Source organism: Hypomesus transpacificus, chromosome 7 (genome assembly GCF_021917145.1).
Source record: "Hypomesus transpacificus isolate Combined female chromosome 7, fHypTra1, whole genome shotgun sequence".
Lineage (NCBI taxonomy): Eukaryota > Metazoa > Chordata > Actinopteri > Osmeriformes > Osmeridae > Hypomesus > Hypomesus transpacificus.
This window is the reverse complement of record NC_061066.1, coordinates 3,578,843-3,602,183: the sequence shown is the minus strand read 5'-3', so window position 1 is coordinate 3,602,183 and position 23,341 is coordinate 3,578,843. Positions and strand designations below refer to the sequence as shown.

Below are 23,341 nucleotides of genomic sequence, written 5' to 3'. Positions count from 1 at the left end.
GCCACATGAACAGGTGCTTGTGAGTTGATGAATAAGTGGTATTGGGGCCTTAGCCATGACAGTGCATTGATTAACTGTGCGTAATGCAATGCTTCAGTATATGACCATTAGATAGAGATAAACTCGCCCGGAAACAAATCAAAGTCTTCAATTCTGGTCCTCGGGGCTCACTGTCTTGTATGTTTGAGATGTTTCCCTGCTCCCACACATCTGATTCAAATGAAAAGGTCGTTATCAAGCTCTGCAGAAGTGTGATAACGCCCCTTCATTTGGAGCAGGGAAACATCTAGAACAGTGGTTCTCAATCCTGGTCCTCGGGACCCCCTGCCCTGCATGTTTTAGATATTTCCCTGCTCCAACACACCTGATTCAAATAGATGGGCTTAATAACGACACATTCATTTGAATCAGGTGTGTTTGGGGAGGGAAACATCTAAAACATGCAGGGGAGGGGGTCCCGAGGACCAGGATTGAGAACCACTGATCTAGAACATACAGACCACTGCTTTAGACAATGCCTTGATTGAACAGAAAAAAGAAAAAAAATGAAAAAAACAGACTCACACTTCCAAAGTGTCACATTTTGTCTTTTATTTAAGATTTAGTTTTTCTTCCAGACCTGTGGAGAGATACAATTCCTTCAGCTCTTCATTTGACTTATGTTGTGTGTTTTTTTGTTGCATTGCGTAAAACCCATGGTTGGACTGAATTGGTTTCCTCAAGTTTTAAATCCTTAATCCACATGAATACTGTTGAATACTGAAAAGGTTGTAAGGACCCTAATGGAAAGTGACAAAAACTGAAGCCCGTTAAACTAAATGAAGGGTTGCAAGGGGACACAGGTACATGGGGGACTGTCCCCCCGACATTGGCGATTGCTCGAGTTGACCTGTGACTCCACTATCCCGGCACACATTCCCAGGAAACAACCGTTCAACTGACGAGTAACGTAATGGTGGTGGAGAAGCTGTCACGCGTCCACCGGGTGGATGACGGTGCTTCTTAAGCCGGTCTGCTATCTACAAGGCCACCGTTTGAATTGATAACGATCCTCAAGTTGTTGCCTAATAATGATTAAAATGTGCTCTCTTCTATAAGTGACCGCGCTTGCAGTTTCCCCTGATTCTGATACCTTCTAAATATGCCATGCCAGAAAAAAAATGCTCCCTAGCCTTTCGTTTACACTACAATAAAAACCAAGGCATAAGTTTGGGGCAAACACAGGCCCAATCTTCACACATCATCTCTCGCTTGCTAAGTCAAACAACCCCCCCCCCCCCACACTTCCTCCATCCTCCTCTTCATGATGAGGTGAACGGTGGAGCCAAACCGGTAGCAGCAGCATCGACACTGGGAGTCTGGGGAGCGAGGGCAAACCCCACAGAGGCGCCACACGGTGGCGCTCCAGAGTCCACGCACCCTGCCCTGCGCTCGTGCCGAAGCAGGTTAAAAACGCCCGTCGCCCCCGAGGGGCGCGGCGTGGAACTACCCTCTGATACAGAGGTTGAGCCGCTACGCTTTAAATGGCGTGTGGGGGGAGGGGATCGTCTCCCGCCCGCTCGCGCGTCATCTTCGAGAGAGGTGCACGTTCTCCACCCTGTGGGGGGTGGGGGGGGCACTGGGCCTGCACTCACACCCTTTTATGGCCATGGTTGAGCGCAGCGCGAGGGGGGGGAACCTATCGCGGCTGCACGCTCGGCCGTTTCCAGACGGCTCCAGTTCGACCGCATCAAGCTCAGTAAAGGCTTTTTTTGACTTGGGCTTTTCATCCTCCTTAATTCCTTTGATCCTGTGAATTAAATGAAGGGGAAAAAGAACCCACCTCGAAGAATTGCACCCCCCCCCCACCCACATCCACCCCCACCATTCTTCAGTGTAGCGTAACCCTGACTCCTGCTGCAGAGGGACCCCACCCCACCCCAGGCTTGGTAGGCGGAGCCTTCCGTTGGCGTGGAGGCATACGGGGAGAAGGGATTCTGACTGGCGCTCTGAAGGCAGACGTGTTCCAATCCTGCTCCGAGGCCTCCGGAGCAACCAGTCAACTGGACTTGCACTATTGGGCATAATCCTCTCAAGCATGGTTTTTTGTCTCCGTTTTAGGGGACGGGGCATTTCCTATGATCCGCTGCTCAGCTATTTGGATTGCCATTTTCTTTATGAGTTTGAAAAAATGATAATAAGAATAAAATAAAAAACCTGAGCTCCTTAAACCCCCCCCCCCCCCCCCCCCCCCCCCCCCCCCCACCTCCGGATTAGTCACGGCCACCCTGAGGCCTCTGTCTGTCTCTTTCGCTGTCATGGAGGTGCTCCCGGTGGTCATGTGATCAGGACGCGTTACGACGTGAACAGGAAGTGTGACTGGGATGGCGCGCCAAAAGGTCAAAGGTCAAGGGAAACAAGGGATCCAAACCAAATAAAAGGACACAAGAGCTCTGAAGATGAGGAACCAAGGAGATGGAAGAAATAAAGTTGCATTTAATCTTGTTATTATTTTGTTAATAGTTCTGTATTTTGTACTTCGGGTGATTTTGGTTTGCTGTGTTTCACGCATGTCTTCGTGGGGTTCGTCTGTGTGTTTATGCAAGTGTGTGTGTGTGTGTTTTCACAGTCCCTAGTGACGATCCATGGCTGCACTCTGTAGCAGGTCTGTTTGGGTCTGGACCGGGGGTCTGAAGGCTGTCTGGAAGCCTGGCGGGGGGGAGTGGAACTGGCCGGCGGGGTTGGCCGTGGCGGGGGGCGGGTAGGGCGCCCAGCCGCCTCTGTGGAGGGGGACCTGGCTCCCGAACGGGCCGCTGTGTGGGGGCTGCGGGGGCACCGCGGAGCTGGGGGGGGCGTCCATCTCTGTGAGGGCCTGCAGGGACTGGAGCCAGTGGGGGGGGCTGTCGTCCTGGAGAGAGTCCAGGCTGTTGCCTGCCGAGGCCGGGATACCTGGGCGTTAGAGAGAGGGAGGAAGAGAGAGAGAGAGATAAATACCACAACCACAGATCTGAAGACGATGGATTTCTCCATCTTTGCAGTGAATCCAAGAGGACTCCTGTGCTCTGATCTTTGTGTGTGTATGTGTGTGTTTGTGTGTATCAATCCTTGTTCCCCTCACTCCCTCCCTCCCGCCACCCCTCCTTCCCTTCTCTCTGTCGGCACAGAAGGTTAGGAGCTGATCAGCTGGGATCATGGCTGAGCGGAGCGGTCTGGCGGGCCTGGCCAGACTGAGTATCGATGGCTCCGGTCTGGGCCGCAGGGCCTGATAAGAGGCCCTGGTATTAAAGCCCCGGGGCTCAGACAGGAGAGAATCGATCGGCCACTATTACACCAGCAGTTGGGGTGTGTTTGTGTGTGTGGGGGGGGGGGACTGCCTACATCCCCCAGTGGGGCAACCGGCTCTTATGAACACAGTCTGGAGCCGTGATGTGATTTAGTGGCGAAACCTGATAGCCTAACGGAGGAAATCCCTGGCAAGGGAGATGGAGAGAGGCAGGCAGGTAGGCAGGGTGGTCAGGGGTGGAGTTGGCCCCAGTAACAGGCCACTGCTCCGGCCCTCCACAGGTCAGGAGGTAAGGGAGCTAATTGGTGCTCAGGAGCATTGCCTTCGAGGGAGTTATCGATGACTCCTCAAGCCAATAGGCTGTGTGAGAAACGAGAGGGGGAAAAATGGGTTGATTTGATTGGTGCTCCACCTCTCGAGGAGAATGACACCCAAGATCGAGTCCATTGATCCATTGGTCACAAAATCGATGAACCTTTGCAGTGCCCGACACATGATGACACGCTAGTATTCCTACGGAAACGTTCAACCCCTAGATATCTGTACGGCGGGCAACTTGAAGCGACAGCCTTAATTGCGCTGGTGTTGTGCTGAACGAGGGCGATGCTGCTCCCCGAGTGCCTGGTGCTGCAGGACGGCTCCTGTTTGTCAAACCCAATAGTCCTCAAATCTCTTTCATGTGCCGGGCTTGACGTACCGGAGCGCCGCTAGGGGGAGAGATAGTCAGTTTGCGGCGAGCGCTGGGTTCACCGGGGGAGGAACAGTAGTCTGCATCGCAGCCAGCCCGTGGAGATGGGGTGGGTGGGGGGGAAGAGGCATAATCACAAGCACAAACGAGGGAGTGGGAAGAGATTTGGTGTTCATCGTGTAATTGCCTCAGGTGCTGAGAGTTTCATTCAACACCCCCCCCCCCCCCCCCCCCTTGGGCTAGTCAACCCCCCCCCCCCCCCGCACAGCGTTGACATAGATGTCACTTGTTCCCAGAGTTCAGGGACGGTGGTGCTCATGCTATCGCGGACCGCTGTGACGGTGCAGATCTGAGAGCCGATAGCGGGTCCACGCCGTATCCCCGGGCAACACGGTCCAGACTTTAGTTCTAGATATATAGCATCTTATTGTTTGTAAAGTATGCTGTGTACTGGAGGTATTGATTTCAGGGGAGTAGTTGGACTGACTCTTGGCTGGCTGTGAAGCAAGATGCAGTATTGCCCCCCCCCCCCTCCCTCCTCCCCCCCTCACAATAAGTGACCCAGAAACTGCTTAGTGTGCAGCTGGGACGATTTATTCTATCCTTATGTCACTGTAGAATAAGCAGAGATGTTATGACCACGCTTCCTATAAACTATGCTCCGACGCCACCGCAAACACCGAGCCACTACGAGGCAAAAACAATGTAATAGAAAATCTCAACTATAATTGGCAAAAACAAAATAAAGAAAAGATAGGCTACATTAAACACATATCCAATCCATCCCAAGTGGGCATCACAGAAGATATGGCGCCAATTGTTTAGCCTGCACCGAACAATAAAGTTGTACTCGATTCTATTTAACATGCTCCGTAACCCAGGAGGGGGGGGGGGGATCAAGTTCAAGGCTGTCGTCTGCGATGCAATCCCAGGGTATTCGAGTCATCGGTCAAACCCTGCAGGGGAAGCTCCTGGTCGTTCCACAGCTCGTTACGCGCCACAATGTGATTAGCAATGACGACGACGACGACAGTTCACTCCTCCTGTACGTTTCCATCATCTCTCTCTCTCCGTGTCCCCCTCTCCTTTTCTTCCTCCATCTGACAGTGTGGCACGACCCGCGTGGCCTACATCTCTCACGCAACACCACAGGGCGCCCCACACGCACACACATGCCCCTCTTTTCGGCATACAACATGCCCCCCGGGGTCCAGCGTGACCTCCCTTCTGGCTTTATTAACACTGGGTAGGACCGGAGCCGCCCACACAGCCGGAACGAACGCAGCCGATGGGATGTCGCCGGCGCCGCTGACCGAGGTGTTGGGCGGTGTTTTGATAAAACGCACAACCGCTTGAAGATGAGAGCAAATCAGTGCACGCAAAACACACACGCCACACAAAAGCAGCTCAAGGGTTTGTTAGCCAGATCAGAGGCAGAACTTGACATGCACCCCCGCCCCATCTCCCTCAACCCCACACCCAAGTTAAGCCAGAACCCCTCCAACACTACAATCCTGGTTAGTTCCGCCACACACACACACACACCACAGTATATGCCCGCCCCCCTCCCCACGGTCCTAGTGCCCCGCCCCACCCCTCCCCCCACCCCACCCACCAGGTTAGTCTCCGCCAGGCACCCCCTCTACCGGGTCCAGTTACCTGTGATGATGGCTGGGTCCATCCAGCTGGCCGTCCCATCCCAGCTAAGGCTATGGGAGACGCCCCCCCTGGAGCCCGCCGGCGCCCCCGTGTGGTTAACGCTGGACGAGGAGGAGGACGAAGAGGAGGACGACGGCGAGGAGCCGGGCAGCCCCCCAAAGTTGATGTTGATGTTGGGCAGGAGCGCCCTAAGGCCGTCCTGCCACTCTTTCACCTTTATACCCTCTCCCGCCCCGCTGTGTTCTGCACGGAAAACAGAGAGAGACAGAGCCCTTAGAGGAAGGCACGCACAACAGGGACAGAGGTGACGGCCGCTCGCGCGTCGGGGGGGGCGGGGGGGGGGGCCGGGGCCCCCGGCCAATCGGGGCGAGGCGTTTGTCCGGCTGGGGAGCCCGGGAAACAACCCGAAGCCATCCGAGGCTCTTTATACGCCAGAGTACCCCACACTACACACTCTCTCTCTTTATCCTTGAACAACGTGTAAGGTTACAGACTGCAGAAGACTGAAGACTACTACTAGCCCCTCCGTCCCCCGTCCCCTTAATGTTTATATGGGGACGTAAAGTGGAAAACACAGCTGATTAAACTCCTCCGTTGCGCTGCAATTCCTCGTTCCATTTCGTACTTTAAATGCACAGCGCTACGCTGAGAGAAAGAGAGAGAGGCGAGGGGGGGGAGCTGGGCCCTTCTAAATAATACAGCAGCTCGTTTCTCTGGGCGGACGCCAAAGTCAACGTGGGTTTTGTGTGCGTGTGTGGTTTTTTGCTTTCTTGGTTGTATCTAGCCGAGCTGTGGGGAGCTGCCCCTCCATCAGGCTGCTGCTGGTGGAGGTTGGGGGGGGCGGGGGAGGGACGGGACGGAGGAGACGGCTGATGGGAAGCCTACTCCCACTGGGCTCAACTAGCTGCTATGGCTGCCCAGCCACCTTCAGGACACATCACACACACACACAGTGTGTACATGAGGGTCCTTAGTAACCTCGGCCAGACAGGCGTCCCCTCCCCCCCGGGATGCCTGGGAAGGGGGCAGGCAGCAGACCCCCTCCAGAGGAGAGATGGGCTAATTGTCCAGTCTGCACCGGGCTACGGAAAAACACCCGGGCCACGGGCCGGGCCCCCACTGGCCGGCCTTCATCAACATGTGGCACCTGCCTGCGATACCCTGGTACCCTGGCTGGACAGAGAGCGCCGACGCACCAGGACGCTGGAGGGGGACAGTCACCTTGCTTCTCTGTCTTTACACACGCACACACACACACACTTTGGTACAGTGACTCGACAGAACGGACACATGTCCAAGTCTTGGCAGGGGAGGGGGGGGGGGGGGGGGGGGGGGGGGGGGGAGAGGTAGAGTGGTCCCGACACACCAGACGTGTCGAGGTACGCATCACCGAGAATCACGCCGAATCCTGGTTTCTAGCCCGAGTTTATAATGCATGACACAGCCTTGTGATGGAGAGAAGCCTCTGGGGTTTCACAGTGGTGGACTGGACCAGGGTAACCTATAGGCTGTCCAGTTACTGTGGCTACATGCGGAGGATGGTGGAGGACAGGTAGGGGGGGGGGGGGGGGGGGGGGGGGTGTACTTTGGAAATATGAACGAATAACAAGGATTCTAGGCTTTCAGCAGCCCGGCAGAAATCAGACCGAGACTGTGTGTCCTGTCTCCTGGCTGACTGTGGCGCGCGCGCGTGTGTGGTGTTGTTAGAGCTCGGCTCAATTAGAGCACAGACTAATGAGGAGGTGGTGCTGGTGGTGGGGGAGGGGGGGGGTTGGTGTCGACACTGGTCCCTCCTGAGAGGAGCCAGAGCACTCCAACTCACCAGCCACTCGATGAATAATAAATACTAATTGACAGGATGACTGCTGGTGTGTGTTGCAGGCCAGCTGCGACCGTCCAGTAGGTGGCTATTGGGCTAAAATGCTAGCCCTTTCTCGGGGGCCCGGGGGGGTAGGGCCCTACGCTTGGACGGGGCTGTCATCGGCGGATAGGGGAAAGCGTGGCTACACTCTCGAGGAAGGGGCTACGAACAGCCCAATCTCCAACCCGTTCGACAGTTACGGATGGTCTGTAGGTAGACAAGACAAGCTGGGTGTGGGGAGACGCGACCAGATCCGATTGGTGTCTGGGTCTGTGTTCCCCTGTGATGGCGCAGGCTGCGGCCCCTCCGGCGGGCCTCCTGCCTCTCATCTTTAATGTGCTAGTCAAGCAGGGGAGCGTGGCTGGCATTAACATCATCACCTATGTTGCCATTTGCATCAGCGGATAAACAAGCCGCGTCATGGTTTATTCATGAGGCAGAGAGGAGTGGGAGGGAAGGAGACAGAGAGAGCTGGCTTCAGAAATCAATTCAAAAGTCATAGACCGCCACCCTTCTCCAACGGATCGGAATTATTTAACATTAGACTGGCTGGACTCCCTTTTATGATACCGTTATTAGGGAAAGGTCGCCAGCCAATAGAGGCCTCCGTTCTTTTTAATTGGCTCCATTTAACCGCCAATTTCTCGTGTTTGGACACTGCTGGCTTCACTGTGAGCTAAGTCGTTAATTAGACTGTCGAACGGGGATGGCATTATTAGCGCGGACCTGGACGCGGTCCACCTCGACACAGGCGCGCGCACACACACAGAAACGCCCGCACACACAGCCTTCATTCGCAACGACATACCTGCCTGCTCCAGTAATGGGGGGGGGGGGTGTACATCAGCATGCATGTGACAGTAGGGTCAGAGAGAGCAGCGCGACAAGGGACACCCCCCCCCCCCCCCCTCTTCCTCGGACATCACAGATCTCTTCATAAAGGAAGTCCAAAATCATTTACAAATCATAATACTCCACCTGGATGAGGGTGCCCGGAACTGATGTCAGACGAGACATTGACCAGACCCTGCCTCAGCCAAACGACACACACACACACACACACAGGTTTACATGCAGAGCTCAAACTCCCCCGGCAAACACTCACTCTGCATTCGTGACTCGATGACTCTGGGGCAGAAGACACACAGTACTTCCAGACTTACCCCCCCACCTCCCATCCACACTTCAGAATCCCACCACGGGGACCTATTTCACACGAGGTGCCTTAAAGACACAGAGCAAAAGCACACTCGCTTTCGTCAAAACCAACAGGGAGGGGGGGGAGGGGGGGGGGACGATGAATGATTTATACGATGTACTCTTTAAATCCAAGCACCTGCCCCTGGGCTAGGCAGAACTTCAGGGACTGGGAGGCAAATCCTGTACTCCTGTAGCTGGTGGTAAGCTCTGACTAAGCCCTCCACTGTACCGAACATTCTCGGGGGCGGAACACTGACGGAACCAAGCTAGCGTGCACTGCGGTTCGTAGAACGGCACGGGCTGACGCTAAAATCACTCGAGTCACTTCAAACGAGGTGGGCGGTGGTGTGTGTGTGTGTGTGTGTGTGAGTGTGCTTTCCAGTACTACCATACTGACTTTACTACCTTGAGTGTACTGAACTTGAGGACAGGCTCTTTAGTGGAAGGTGTCTATTTCTAGAAGGAATATAGTAGTGTGTCACGGGGGGGGGGGGGACTGCTTGGTAGAGCAGCTGTTCTATGATCCGGATGTTTCAGTCAGCCTCCATTTGCTCCTTCGGCGGAGAGCACTTCCATGGCACATTAGCTAATGATGCCATATGCTCCGGCTGCCTTTGCCGAGAGAGCGTGAGAAGGGGAACGCAATCACGGGTTACGGAGGACTGCTCCACCGCGCATCACAAGTACTCCGAACGCAATGATGGGTAGGCACTCTAGAAGCAGAAGCCCCGACTCCACATCGCTTCCTAGCATAGGGCTCCCGGTGGGCTGGACTACTTCTGCATCTGCTCCCCCCCCTGCTGTTCCCCACCCCCGTCACCGTAATCGTGTGCTGCCACCCAGTGGTCACCCGTGGGATCCGTCGCGCAATGGATCCCAATGACGACATGGCTAGATTTCGTCTGGCTGCGACTGTACTACTTCTGCATACGTACACTTACTTGCGTTCCGTTTTGTTCCAATTGTACGATCGGTGTCGAACGCACCCTTTAAAATAAAAAAGCTCTATTCCCCGCTCAGAAGCCGGTGTGATTCCGATAGACGGAACAAACCCGCCGCCTACGCTCCGAACACACCCGGCAAAAAGCTCTCCCTCTTCCCAGAAGCCCCTTGCGGGCCCCCCCCTGCGCGCTCCCCCCCTTCCTCACCTGTGATGGGGACGCCTCCGAGGCCCGTGCTGTGGTGCTGCGGCAGCATGCTCAAGTCCAGGAAGCTGCGCGAGCCGGAGCCCGTGGCGGCGGGGTTCAAGTGGGCGAAGTTGTGGCGCGACGGCGCCGACACGGCCGCCATGCCCATCCACGGGTGGCGGGAGGCGCAGGAGGAGGACGAGGAGGAGGACGAGGAGGAGGACGGGTGCCCGGGGAAGCTGAAAGAGCTGTAGAACTGGCGGTGGGGGTGGCTCTGGTGCTGGGAGAAGTGGTTGGGGAGGCCCGTGTTGGAGAGGAGGTGGTTGGGGGGGGGGAAGCCCCCGGGGGGGCCGAGGCCCGCCTTGGCGGGGAGCGAGAAGCCGTGGTGGTGGTGGTGGGGGCTGGGGTGGAGGGGGCCGGGCGACAGGGGCGAGGAGAAGCTGTCCTGCACGGAGAGTTCCTTCTCGATGAGGTCGGCCAGGGCTTTGCGGGTGATGTCGAACGGGTCGAAGCCGAGGTCGTCGTCCTGCTGCTGTTTGGACGAGCCGAAGCCGAAGGCCGCCTGCCAGTCTGTGGAGGAAGATACTGGGATGGTATCTGGAGGGGACAAGGACAGGAGATACAAGACCCAAAGTTAGCTTAAACCTGTTAGCCGCGTTCGCTTCAGGTACCTCAGCGCACGACCTCCACGTTTTCCCCCCCTTTCCAAGTAAGACACGCACGCAGCAGTCCTTCACAAGAAAGTTCTAGCAAAGACGTGGGGACCCCACCTGAGGTGAAGAGGCTATGTGGTTCTGGCGCCGTGGGCCAGTCCGAGTTGTTCTGAGGGGAGCTGTGGAAGCCGCCCAGGCTGCTGGGCATGGGGTTGGGGTGCCGGAAGTTGCTGTTGTCTGAGAACAGCGACTGGGACTCTGCGGCGGCGCCCTCGAAGGGCGATCGGGCCGTGATGCCTGCTACGCTGAGGGGCACCACCAGGCTGGGCTTGGTGAAACCGGGAGGGGGCGATGGGGAGTCGCTGCCCGGGAGCTGGAGGGGGGAGGGGGGGGTCAGAAGATGGGAAGATAGTGGGGCGTGAGACAGGAAGGAAGAAAAAAAATAAGCCAGTTTTGACGTCATTGCCTTGTAGGGTCATCGAAACACAGTTTTCCTGCTCATGCATTTTATCCACGTCTAAGTCGATTTGTGTCGCAGCTCTTACCAGCTGCGAGGTTTCTCCGTTGCCTATACTGATGATGTCTGGCAGTTTGTCGCTAGGGCTGAGAAAGAGAGCAGAGCAACCGACGGTTAGTAGAGTGATCTCCTCCACCGACCACACGCCTACACATCCAGCTCGTAACAACACCACAAAAGGAGCAACGCGCTCGTGTCGGAAAGAGTGTACTTGACTGAGGTAACGTCATGCATGCATATTAATTCAACGCGTGCCTCGACTGTTGCCGGGCGGGCGAGGGGCTTGCCGGTGACGGTGTTGTGGTTACCTGGCGGGGTCACAGTTGGAGGAGAAGGGGGAGAGAGCGGCCGCGGGGCCCAGGCCCAGGTCCGAGTCGGGCCCGTCTGGGGTCATGTGTTCGGAGTCGGAGCCGCCGTCTAACTGCGGGGACTTCCTGTGCTCTGACGACAGCCCGTTGGCCGTCTTCCCTGTGGGTTGTAACGACGGCCAGGCGTCTTTGTTGTTACTGTTGGACCTGAGGAGGGAAACAAGCGGAGATATTCTCAATAAAAGCTGGGGGGGGGGGGTTCATGGTTTTACAGGAACGCCGACAATACGCTTGATACCTACAGTTCTTGCACTTCAAACAATGTGCATAATGTGCATGGTGGACTAACTGCAAAAAAATTACAGACAGAGACACACAGCTCCCAAACCTGCTTGAATGTGTGTTAGCTGCAGAAACAGTACCTTTGTAAAGAGCTGGGCTTCCCCTTTGGTTTGTCCCCCCCTGTGGCCGAGGTGTGTAGAAAGGAGGGGTTCATCTTGTATAGATCCTGCAGCAGCTTCTGCTCATACTCCTGGTGCTTCCCTGCCTGGACAGCCCACACACAGCTTCAGGTGAACACCACAGGGTTTCACAAGGCACCGTCACGTTTCAAATTCACTTTCATCGATCCGGACGGAAATTCAAATGTATGATACCGGCTCTCCTCCCGGTTCAGAGGGCCCCCCCCCCCGTCTAACCTGCATCTCTTCTTTCGTGAAGCTCGCCGCCTCGTCGCCGAGCTCGTGGAGATACATGCAATCCGGTTTAGGACACTGCATGCTCTTCAGGAAGTAACTGCAGTACTTTGTGGTTCCTAAAGAAGCCTGGGGGAGGGGCAAGCGCAGACAGATACGGGTTGAGCGCGGGAAGAGAAGAAGAAGAAAAAGGGAAGGCCGTCATTGGCTGACGCGGCTCACCTTGAGCGTCCTGCCGTCGACGACTACGTTGTTGACGCACTGGATTGCTCTGAGGGCGTCTTCCGACCGAATGTAAGTCACATATGCGCTGGCACTAGGACCCTGGGAACCAAACAGGACAAGGCGGGTTAAAGGGAGAAGAAAGGTTTGCGAGGGATCCACTGATCGGCACCTGCCGTCAATCGTCTGTGGGGCGAAAAAGGGAGTTCCTGCCCACCTGTGAGCCTGCGTAGGACGTGCTGTTGTTGATGACCACCTTGTGGATCTTGCCAAACTTCCCAAAATACTCTGGCCTCTTTAGAACCTGGAAGGAGCAGAAGCACATTTACATGTAGTCATTTAGCAGACGCTCTTATCCAGAGCGACTTACAGTAAGTACAGGGACATTCTCCCCGAGGCACGTAGGGTGAAGTGCCTTGCCCAAGGACACAACGTCATTTTTTGCACAACCTTCTGATTAACAGCCCAACTCCCTAACCACTCAGCCATCTGAAGTTGAGGGGAAGCCATTTGTAGTCCCATGTGCCAAGTCCTCAAGTTTATATTCATGAAATATTAATATATAAAATAACTCAAACTCTAGACACAAAGACTGACGATTCAAAACAGCAAGACTGGAGACACAGGGGGCGGCAAGTCATTTAGGTCTGAACTGGAGATGATAATCTGTCAACGTGCGACTCTACTTGGTGTGCTGGGGGCCTTGCAGCTTGCGTGTGATTTCAGAGACAAAATAGACTTCACAGCTCAATGACGCTGCAGGGGCCGCACTGCGTAATAAGGACAGGCATACATGGGTATAATGAATACATAAAAGAAGAAAGTGTGTCAGGGGACAAATGGTTATGTAAAACTGGAATTGAGAGCACCATCTCTCTGGAACATCATCTATCCGACAAACAGGCTTATGTTCTGGACTGATATTGATGATTTAGGATACAATTAAATATGTTTCCAGGGTTTGGTCATCACTAGTGCTTAAGGCGCCCAAACAAAGCTATTGCTTTTAAGTTTGATCTATAAGAGGTACCTCCGAATGATGACAAACTAATTAGCACCAGACCTGGATTGTTCACTGCTGAAGAAAAGAAATTGGAGAAAGACCAGAGAGCCTCTGTGGCACACATTCTCCCTTTCGTTTAGGTGACGATGTTTATGGTTGGTTTCTGATGTACTTGGTTTCAGAAATGTACTTGCATGGCCAGAGGAACAACTGAACACTTCTTGAAATCTTTCCTTCTACCACTTTCCAAATGAACACTTTTTTTCCCATTCTCCCTTACCGTTTTTGCAGCCGGGGAGATGAATAATTAGTTCTGGGCTATTTTTAGAGAGAGTGACTTCATGGCGGATGCTGGACGCCATTCAAGCAGGGGTGGCTGGGACGCCAGAGCGACTCGAGCTGTTGTTGTCGTCGTCTTAGCGGGCTTGCGTGGGAGACTGGCAAACAGAACTGTGGTTTCTCATGAGCGAATACACCCACCGCTGACACGATGGTTGCTTATGCTGTATTCCGAGGATACATAAAAACCCCACGTGGACTCGCCATGTCATTAGAATATCCTCACGACCGCTAGCGACAAAACGTGGTTTCAAAATCGAACACGAAACCCCTGGAAGAGCCGGGGTCTTCACACAACAGTCCAGTTGCTCTAGAGAGCCATGTCATATCAGGCGCTCTGGATCCAACCTCCCTGATGTGTACCTGGGGTCTGCTAGTGTAGTAAAGGAGGATGGAGGGGGAGGCGTGTCAGATTCATTGCTGATGTCTCGCTATAAACCAGCCCCTTTCTGCTCGGTGGTCGTCATCCCCGCCCAATCGGAGATTGGATTCCTGCGCTGCACTTGTCATGGGGACAGGATCCCTGAGGACCTAAAGAAGCTCCAGTCCCTCCAAAAGCAGCACAGCCAGCATCCCGATGACATCACCCCCATCGTCCTAGCCTTTCACTGGGGACGAGTCTACTACCTACTGCCAACCTAGAAATGCATCCATGGAACAGGACACCCCCTTACCTCAAAAGATCTCCTCTCAGCCCACAACCCCTCCCGCCTCTCCAGGTCCAGCTAGGTTCCTCCTTTACGCCCCCCAGAACAAACCTGGTGTTGGTGGAGGCCCAGGCCCTCAGCCCCCCCCCCCCCCCCCCGCCACCCTCCGACTGTGGATCTCTCCAGCCAAGAGCGCCCCGAGTTTAAAAACTTCTCTCTAAGAAGGATTATCTTTATAGCATGCATTTGTTTGCACTTTGCGTTTCTATTTATTGCCCTTTACTTTTGATCGATTTTTATTTATTTTTTAATGACTGTAGAACCCTGAAACTGCCTAGACAAAAAAGGGTGCACTACAAATAAAAAGCATTCGTATTTGTATTATTAAGAGATGCCTAGCTTTCCTTCCCTGGGGTGGGGGGGGGGGGATGGGTGGATAACTCAAAAGAAAAACTGCCTCAGCTAAAACTGGACTCCAAACAGGACCACAGGCCCTCCCCACCACCCTAGGCCTGATTTGATAGATACCACAAACCGGGATAGAAAGGTGGAAACATATTTCCTGTGTGTGCGAGCGTGAAAGCGTCTCATTGAAACTCGTTGTCCAATCATTAACCTGACCAGGAAAAAGACAGCCAGTATAAATCACCGCAGCCCGACAAGGAAGGCAAGAACTGGGACGTGGGAAACAACATAACAGATTACAAAAACCGAGGAGAGCGTGTGTGTGTGTGTGTGTGCTCCCTTACCTCGGGGTCGGCCAGCCTCTGCGACAGCCCCACCACGAACACCAGGTTCCTCTGGACCACGCGGACGCTGGCCAGGTGCTTGCGGTTCTCCGTCACCTTCTGCTTCTTCTCGTTCTGCTTCTGCTTCTTCTCCGTCTTGATCCTCTGGAGCTCCTCCTGGGACAGGGGCTTGTACACCGCCGGGTCCTCCGGGTACGGCTGCACCGCGGGGAGGAGAGATGCGTGTCAGACCCTCTCCCACACACACACACACACACACACACTTCTGGACTGGGTGGTAAACATCCCTAATGGCGTCGGCCATTGTTGGCTACATGCACGCACGGGTCCCTGGGTCGACATTCACACAATGCGTTTCTTCCCCCCCCCCCCCCCCCCTTTTTTTTTTGATCGCTGCTTATTCCTGGTGGAGGAAAGTTGGCGAAAGTGCACCGTCAAAATGGAGGCCATTAGTCTTTTGTGTCCTGTCAAGTGCAAACGCCGGGAGACTTCCCCATCGATCAGCTGAATTGGCGGGCCGAGGGAAGAGAAAAAAAAAAAGAAAGTAATTGCACACAAAGAAAAAGGAAGAAAGCAAGGGAAAGGAAGGAAGCGAGAAAAAAGCTGGAAACGGGGAGAAAGAAAGCGCCTCAGATTTGGTGGCTTCGCCGCGTGTCACCCCCCCCCCCCCCCCCCCCCCCCCCCCCCCCCCCCCCCCCGCCCTTGACAGCTGCCTTGTTGTGATGGATTCACTCTGAAACCCCTTCAGGCAGTGGTTAGAATCTGGTTATCAAAGCTTACAGGGACGGTACAGCATGAGATCAAACGCACTCTCTCTCCGGCATCCTTTCCCCTGTCAAGCAGGCCCCTGTGAGGAAAACCCCCGGTGTTAATCCGCAAAATACCTGTATGTACTTCCTCAGGCAACGAACCGTGGAAGGGAGTGGCAAGCATGTTGTGCAATTAAATAGCCAAAACAAATACAACATATTGATCTCATTTCTGACACAGTCATTGTTCACTGTTAAACTGGGGGGTGGGGGGGGTGGATTATGACTTCAGTCCTGTCCGAGGTGGGGGGGAGGGGGGGGGGGGTGGCGGTGAGAGCGGGGAGCGCCGCCTACCTTCCTGCAGGCGGGGCAGAGGCCGTTCTCGTCTGTGCGGATGCGGTGCCAGCAAAAGCGGCAGATCTGGTAGCCGCAGGTGCAGGGGAAGAAGTTGACGTCGTCGATCTCCAGGGGCTCCATGCACAGGGGGCACTCCGTGGGGTCATCCTTGAACTCCGGGCTCCGGGACATTCTACGACACGTGGCGACGCTGGCGGGACTGCTTCTCACAGTGGCTTGGCGGTGAGGGGGGGAGCTTGGCTGGGGGGAGGAAGACAGGAGGAAAAAAGAATTAGGGGGGGAAAAAGAAAGCTAGGAGACTTGTCAGAAACCAACAAACTAGCCGATAAACAACCAGAAACAGACAGCAATATCCTTTTGGACGCCAGAGCTCAGCCTAACTCGCAGGTCTTAGCCTTAAGACTAGAGACAAACCAGTATGTGTCAAAAGCAACGTGCCGGAAAACAGAAAAAGAAAACACAACACTGTCAAACTCTACAGACTTTACAGTTTCTTTGGGAACTCCAAGGATGTAGGCCACCCAGTGGGAAATCCTAAAGCACATTAGTACAAATGCCCCACAGCAAGAAGCCGGCTTTGGTTTTCTGCTGTGCCTACCTTTGGAGAGAGGATACTAACAAACAGATTGTGAAATACAAGTCCCACCAGAGGAGCGTTGATTCACTAGATACACAATCCCTCAATCAAATAACAAATGGCTGTACTTTTATTTACAGACAGAGCACGGGTAACATCCTTGTAACATTATTCTGTTGACCTTGGGTGCCTGCAGGAAATAGGATTTCAGAGAAGACGAAAGGGAAACAGTCTTCCGAGTAATACCCGGGGACTTGGGAATTGAGGTCTGGGCATAAAAGGCATAGCTTGTAAGCGTGAGGGATTGTTGGGCTGATTGGAATTGACCGCCAACCGTCGCCAACCACAGCCCTGAAACGGACTCGGTACAGCCGTATGAGGCTGTGATTGGCTGGGAAGGGGCTGGGTGAAATCATCCACAGGAGAGACCACCCGTGGACTGTGCGGTCAGTTTAGGCTCCGCAGCGGTGACTGAGGTGGGAGGCTGGCCCAGACGAGACCCTTGTGGTCCCTCCGGCTGAAGCTCCAGAGATGAAGGAAGGAGGGCATGCGCTTTCTGTCCCCTCATGTTAGAAAGTCCACGTCATGCTTTGTGACAAACTCACAATGAGAACCACACTAACAATGTCACGGATCAGAAGACAGATGTTGTCGACAACAGGCTCCACCACATACCTCGGTATTTGCATTGTGAAGCGTGGCCGTCTTAAATGACAATCCCAAAACAAAACACGGTAAGGCCTGCTAGTCATTCAACAGGGAGGGGGGGGGGGGAGGTTGTGCCTTAAGCGAGGCGTGTGATCTCCACCCACACGTTAGAGGGAGGTGTGATTCAGAGGGACGGTTGACGGATGCGGAGTGCTGAGTCACAAACAGACGCGGTCGGCGGAGGAGGAAGGGGCCCGGGCAGAGCTGCGCACAGAGCGCCGTGGCGCTGAGGAGTCATGGCGATGGGGAGTCACACTGAGACCACTCAGGGCTCATGAGGAGCTCGTGAGGAGACCTCGTCACGGGGACGGAGGGGACGAGGAGTGGAGAGGAACGGAGTGGAGGGGGGGGGAACGCAGCATGGGGCGCCTTGTGGGAACAACCAGACAAAGTCAACAGGCTTGAATTTTACCCCTAGCGTTTCACTCTTCTGTTGGATAGGAAATTGATCGTTTCACCCAATCTGCTTTCCTGCTTGGGTAGGCGTTAAGCTAATGGGCACAGAAAACCAGCTATATTCCCCATGGTGGCCTGGTCTTCCTATTTTGTTCTGGGTTAGAGTGTGCGTTTTGGTTTGGTTTTGCTTAGCGCTGCACAGGCTACTGGTCCACAAGGCTTTGGGTTGAAAGTAAAACGCGGATGATGCAATTCAAACAGGACAGTTGGGAAAACTTAGGACCTGGTAGATACCTAGGATGACCTAAAGGTATTCAAGAAGGTGTGTGAAGTTACCTTCATGACGTTGCTTGTTTACCCACCAACAGTAAGCCTTTGGTCATCGCTGATAGCTATAGGTACAGAAATAATCTGTGATATATATATATAACATGAATAACATGTTTCCTCATCAACCACCTGAGCTCAGCCAGGAGCAAGCAGCTGCTGGACATGGGCAATACAACAATGTTGCACATCAGTGGCTAATGTGAACCATCAATGCCAGCTCATAATGAAAAATGCTCGACAGCCTCCAAGTCTGGTGGCAATCCCAAAATGCCAAATATGTATGACCTTGTTTAATTCCTTTGGTATTAGCATACCTAAGATATATGGGCGCTACATCACTATCAAACAGAGGTATATTCAGTGCAACATTTGTAGCTTCTTAACCAAATGTGCATCTCAGGTAGCTACTTTTCTGAGAGGGGGGAGAACATGGGAGCGGGCGGGGGGAGCAGATCAGGCAGCCCTGATGACCCTGATGGTCTCAAAAGAGTGGAGAGTACAGGAAAGACAGGGAGAAGGGGGGGGGGGGGGTCTAAAAATACCCTGCCGTGTCCCGGGTATGAACAGGGAGGATCCAGACCCCACCACACGCTTCTGTCTTTTAAGGGAAGTGGAGACGGGAAGCAGAAGAGCTCTCTCAGGGCCCCGCCCCCCTCTCCAGCCTGGTCTACATGTAGGGTCATCAGTCCAACCTGGCCCTGGCTGGGGCTGGGCCTGGGGCCGGCTGCGATGAGTCCGCCCGGTTCCCACTCGGCCTGCGATGGAATTAGCGACCCAGGCTTTCAGTTTGAGAGAGTGTGCTGCGCGGCTCTCGCTGCTGGGCTGCCAGCCACAGGGGGCTCCGTCTGGCTCTGGAGTCCCCCCCCCCCAGTTGTTTGGCGGGAGGGGGGGGGGGTTCTCCCTTCAGCTCCAGAAGACATCTGTTAACTGCTAATGAAAGCCTGTGGAAGGGGGTTCCCTGCAGAGAACGGCGCTGCGATTAAGTTCAGGCCTCACCAAAGTGCTTGCAAGACTTGTTTTTGTTTTTTTTACTTTGGGTAGCCTACCCGACGGGAGACGCAATCTGGATCGCACGGCTCACTGGCAGCGCGAGACGACAGGATGCGGCGCGGTGAGCCGTCAGCCTGGCGTCCATCTGAAAACCTAGGGCGGGCAGGGCAGGATCGGCTTGTTGAGCAAAACGGCTCGCAACATCCGAGGGAACCACCAAGAACATAACACTGTGTAATCGCTGCACTGCAAAAGAGCTCTCCAACAAAAGCACGTTGCCAAATTCCACAGCTTGCGTCATAACCAAAAGATTCAAGCGGATGGGTCGGTCCGTGTTGAAAATGAAACAGCCGTCAGTAAAAGATAACTGGACTTTGAATTGACATGAGAAGTATGGTCCAGATAGAGGGCCACACACCCCTACCCTGTGAAGGGCAACCAGTTCTGGAATGGAGATAAAAACTGATCTCAAGCCACAGGAATGGGCCTAAGCTTTAAGGTTCATGTCTGGCAGTATAAGATTTTTGTCCATCAGCGCCTTGAGATCTGGGCCACGGTTAGGCCGGTACACAACCACAACATATCTGAGGTGATACTGAAGGAAAAACGAGTCTGTGGTGTAGACGTCCTTTCCTCCATGCAGGATTGGTTAGGATTCGAGGGGGTAAACCGAGGACACTGACTTGAATCTCTGGGCCTTGTCAAGGGGACAGGAGCAAGAGAGCTGGGAAACTATCTATTTTCCCCCAGCAGCTCAGTGTGAACATGGTGCTGTGCACTTTTAGCGCAGGCTGACAATTTCCTTGATTTACTAACCTATGTGGCATCTGGCCTTGGGAGAGAGGACAGCTGAGGACATGGCATCGCTTCTGTCTGAAAGAACTAGCTCAGGCCTAAGATGCCTTTTGGAGTGTGTGCCATGTCACCAGGTAAACACTGGCATTAACTTCCCACACAGGATCGGCTGAGTCTCGGAAGGCTTGGTAAATCGTTCGAAACAAACGCTTAAATAACCCCGCTAACGCCACGTCATCGACAAAGACCAACTAGGCCTATTCTACACAATCTCTATGTGACCTTTTCTCTCCAATTAATTATTGACAGACAGGCCCAGAAAAAGCATTCCAGGTCGGCCACCTCGGCGGAATTTAACAAGGAAACTGAAACGTGTAATCAGAAAAATCCAGTAGGTCTGCTTGTCAGTCAAGGATATTGCCTTGGACACAACATTGGCTGTGCTAAGTACTGATGACTTGGGCTACCACAAAAGTCCAAGAGGAATTGGCCATGTCAAACTGTGAACAGCATGACAAGAGAACCATCAGTGTAAAAGGGGACACAACTGAAACGAAACGTTTTTGCCAAAGTGAAGTGTCTGCCATTTGCAAGGCCGGGTGTTCAATAAAAACCATGTACAAGGAGAGAGGTTTGTATATAATAGAGAAAAGATTGACACGATGACACATCTTGTGTGTCGCTTGGCCTCTTTGGTGACTTTCTGCAGAAAGCTGTGAATGTGATGCATCGGCATGCCGCTTTACACTAACGTTTCATCGACTACCGTGTAGCTACATAGCTGTAGCTAACAGCCATATCGTTACACGTACTAACGGCTTAGTGAAAAGTGAAACTTGCCGTGGGGGAGGTTTGGCACTATACCTTTAAGAATTATTATAGTTTAATTACATAGCCATTCCTATGTACCTACACTGTTTTTACAGTATTGCTATGGCCTTAAAGTAAAGTGTTGCCCAACAGCCAAAGGATATGGCAGCCCTGCATTCATGCATTGATTAGACTTCGGCCCTACGTCTTCAATAGGTACGTTTAAGTGTAATGTGAACAGTAAAACACACAGGTGAGCTCAAAAGACAAGTCATTGACCAAACTAGCTGCTTTATTTGGAAGATAGCCAAGCAGTTAACGTGTGTGGCAATGTTGACTGAATGCAGACAATGGCATACAATATGGTTCAACAAAAAGCCATATATAACTTTTCACATTCTCACCATCATGATAAGTCTCCCTACAGTTTGCAGCTCGCAAGGCCCTTGTGGTGCCGAGGAGCATGTGATGCGAGTGTGTGACCCGTAGGAATAGTGTCAGATATCATCAGGGACTCATACCAAAGGAAGAGCAGGCTGTAATATTTCTGACACAGACAATACAAGGAGCAGGGTAGTATTACTCAAGAGAGTACTGTGAGATGAGATGGCCTTTGGCATCCTCTCGTCTGGTGACTAAGACCTCCATGACAAGGGTGTTTACCTCCATGGTGAGACCAAGAGCTTGCTAAGCACTTACTAGCAAGAGCACTGATGGATGTGGATAGACCCCCCCAGGTTAAGAACTAACATGTCTAACTAGTTTTCCATCTGAGATGTCTTATATAGTTGAATACAATCAAAAACAAATTGATGACGAAACCAGCCATTTAATACGTCACTATAAATTGCTAGGTTTCAATAATAAAGAAAATTGGTCCGTTTTCAGTTATCGAACACTATGGTTTTGTCATTGGGAGAGGAATATGTGGGTGCCAAGAATGCAATCAATGGCCAATGTCTATGAATATTAACACTAAGTATCTATCTAGCTACGTACACAACTTGCAAACATCGACAGCTAGGCTAACTAGGTAGCCATCTATATAAATAATTCGGGCCAAATCTTAAAATGTGAAATGTGTGATTGACGTTAACCTAATATCATCAAACACACTATGAATACATGTGATTGTGAAAAGAAATACATCTATTTCGCATATGCGCTACTACTGTGCCCTGTCAAAGTACCGGCCATACAACACTGGGCCGTAATACTGATAAACCATGTTCATACGTATTGTGTCCAGTGCATTAATGTTGTAAGTTACCAATCAGGAAAACATTTTAGAGAATAGAAGCAACACTATATTAGCTACCACAACTGTAGTTGTCAACATGGCCCGAAATGTTTCTAGCTATCTAGTCTCAGAGCCGGTGCTGCAATACCGGGATAGCTAGCAAGCTAGCCACTTACTGTGTACAGTACTGTAGGCTCTTGTTGCTATTAGCAGTGCAGCTATGCTAACTAGTATAGGTGTGAACAACCTATGTAGCAAGCCACTGTCCTAACTTGAAAATAAAGATGACCAAACAAATAAAATACAGCGCAAATAAGAAAAGTAAACTCACATGTAGCTTTATGTTTTTTAAAGCTAGTTCTGCAGCAAGCAAGGTAAGAGTCAGCAAGCTAGCTAGGTATGCCAGCGATGGCAAAAAGGCGTTCTTTTGCAAGTGCGGCCTAACTTCCCCGGCAAAGCCTGCGACTCTCACTATCTGAGTATCTCAGTCAACTAGACTAGAGAAAACCATCAATTGTATTGAGCGAACCTTTAACTGCTCCCTGTCAAACATGAACTCGTCACACATGTTGGGATTGCCATACATTACGACTTATTACACAATGCACATGAAGCCATGTTACTTTATAACTACAACCATCAACTTGGAAACTGGCCATCTCTGAATAGTTTATGGCGATAGTTTGTGGGATACAGTACTCACCCTTCCTATTTTCTGGGATTCCTCTCCAGGGATATTCACAACAAATTGGGCCGTGGATTACGAATCTGACAATCAGTAATTTTGCAGCCACCTCAATTTATTTCAGCGTTTGAATTCAAACGTATTTTGTTGAGGGGAACACCTTGCCTTTTCTATCAAGCCTCTGTTGGTATAGGATAGCAACTGCTGGCTACCTTCAAACCACCATCTTACATTGAAATGAGGAGGAGTGAAGGGGGGGGGGCAATCATTCAGTACACACGTTTTGGATGCCGGCGTGTGCCTATGTCAACGGGACGGCGTTTAGACCGTCTGAATAAAAACGTTTTTGTACACACTGTCCACACAACTAAGCGATAACGTAACACGGATAAGATTACACGTATTTCTCTACAGTGCAGTACAGTTGATTTAGGTGTAGGATATTCATTGAGCTATAGACTCCACCCTTCTACATGTAGCCGGAAGTGCCTGGATCACAAAACATGAGCACTTATTTATTTCTCCGTGCGCATGCTCCATTGACGTAGTCTCATGGGTAAGGTAGTCCAATTCAGTATTCCAATGTAAATGTTATGGACGGTGGACACTCACTCCACTTGTGCGTTCACTCACAAAACACAAATACGTTTGTGCTTATCTGTTGGATAAGCACAAACATAAGCAAAAACAGAGCCACAGAGCTACTACTGTGAGCAAGTGTGTGCTTTGTGGGGCAGGACCAATGAATACCAGCAGATGGAGACATTTCCTGAC

The 23,341-nt window shown here is 52.5% G+C and overlaps 1 protein-coding gene across 2 annotated transcripts; it reads right to left on the bottom strand.

Annotated features, from left to right (window-relative positions):
* Window positions 1-574: 574 nt before the first annotated feature.
* On the bottom strand, window positions 575-22,792 carry cnot4b (CCR4-NOT transcription complex, subunit 4b). Of its 2 annotated transcripts, XM_047022756.1 has the most exons (13): window positions 22,586-22,792; window positions 16,034-16,276; window positions 14,931-15,128; window positions 12,410-12,496; window positions 12,193-12,294; window positions 11,974-12,099; window positions 11,698-11,822; window positions 11,276-11,482; window positions 10,996-11,053; window positions 10,568-10,823; window positions 9,819-10,394; window positions 5,610-5,852; window positions 575-2,928 (listed from the first exon to the last, which is right to left on the bottom strand). In XM_047022756.1, the coding sequence occupies exons 2-13, from the start codon at window positions 16,205-16,207 to the stop codon at window positions 2,612-2,614; spliced, it is 2,469 nt and encodes an 822-aa protein (XP_046878712.1). In that variant the 5' UTR covers window positions 16,208-16,276; window positions 22,586-22,792; the 3' UTR covers window positions 575-2,611. The 2 variants fall into 2 exon arrangements, with proteins under 2 accessions (XP_046878712.1, XP_046878713.1); XM_047022757.1 differs by lacking the exon at window positions 5,610-5,852.
* Between the last annotated feature and the right edge of the window lie 549 nt (window positions 22,793-23,341).

Excerpts from the sequence above, each read along its gene's own strand:
- cnot4b (XM_047022756.1), bottom strand. The coding sequence starts at position 16,207 with ATGTCCCGGAGCCCGGAGTTCAAGGATGACCCCACGGAGTGCCCCCTG. Across the intron at positions 12,100-12,192 it reads TCGACGGCAGGACGCTCAAG|GCTTCTTTAGGAACCACAAA; the intron begins GTGAGCCGCGTC and ends CCCCTCCCCCAG. Across the intron at positions 2,929-5,609 it reads GGACCCAGCCATCATCACAG|GTATCCCGGCCTCGGCAGGC; the intron begins GTAACTGGACCC and ends TCTAACGCCCAG.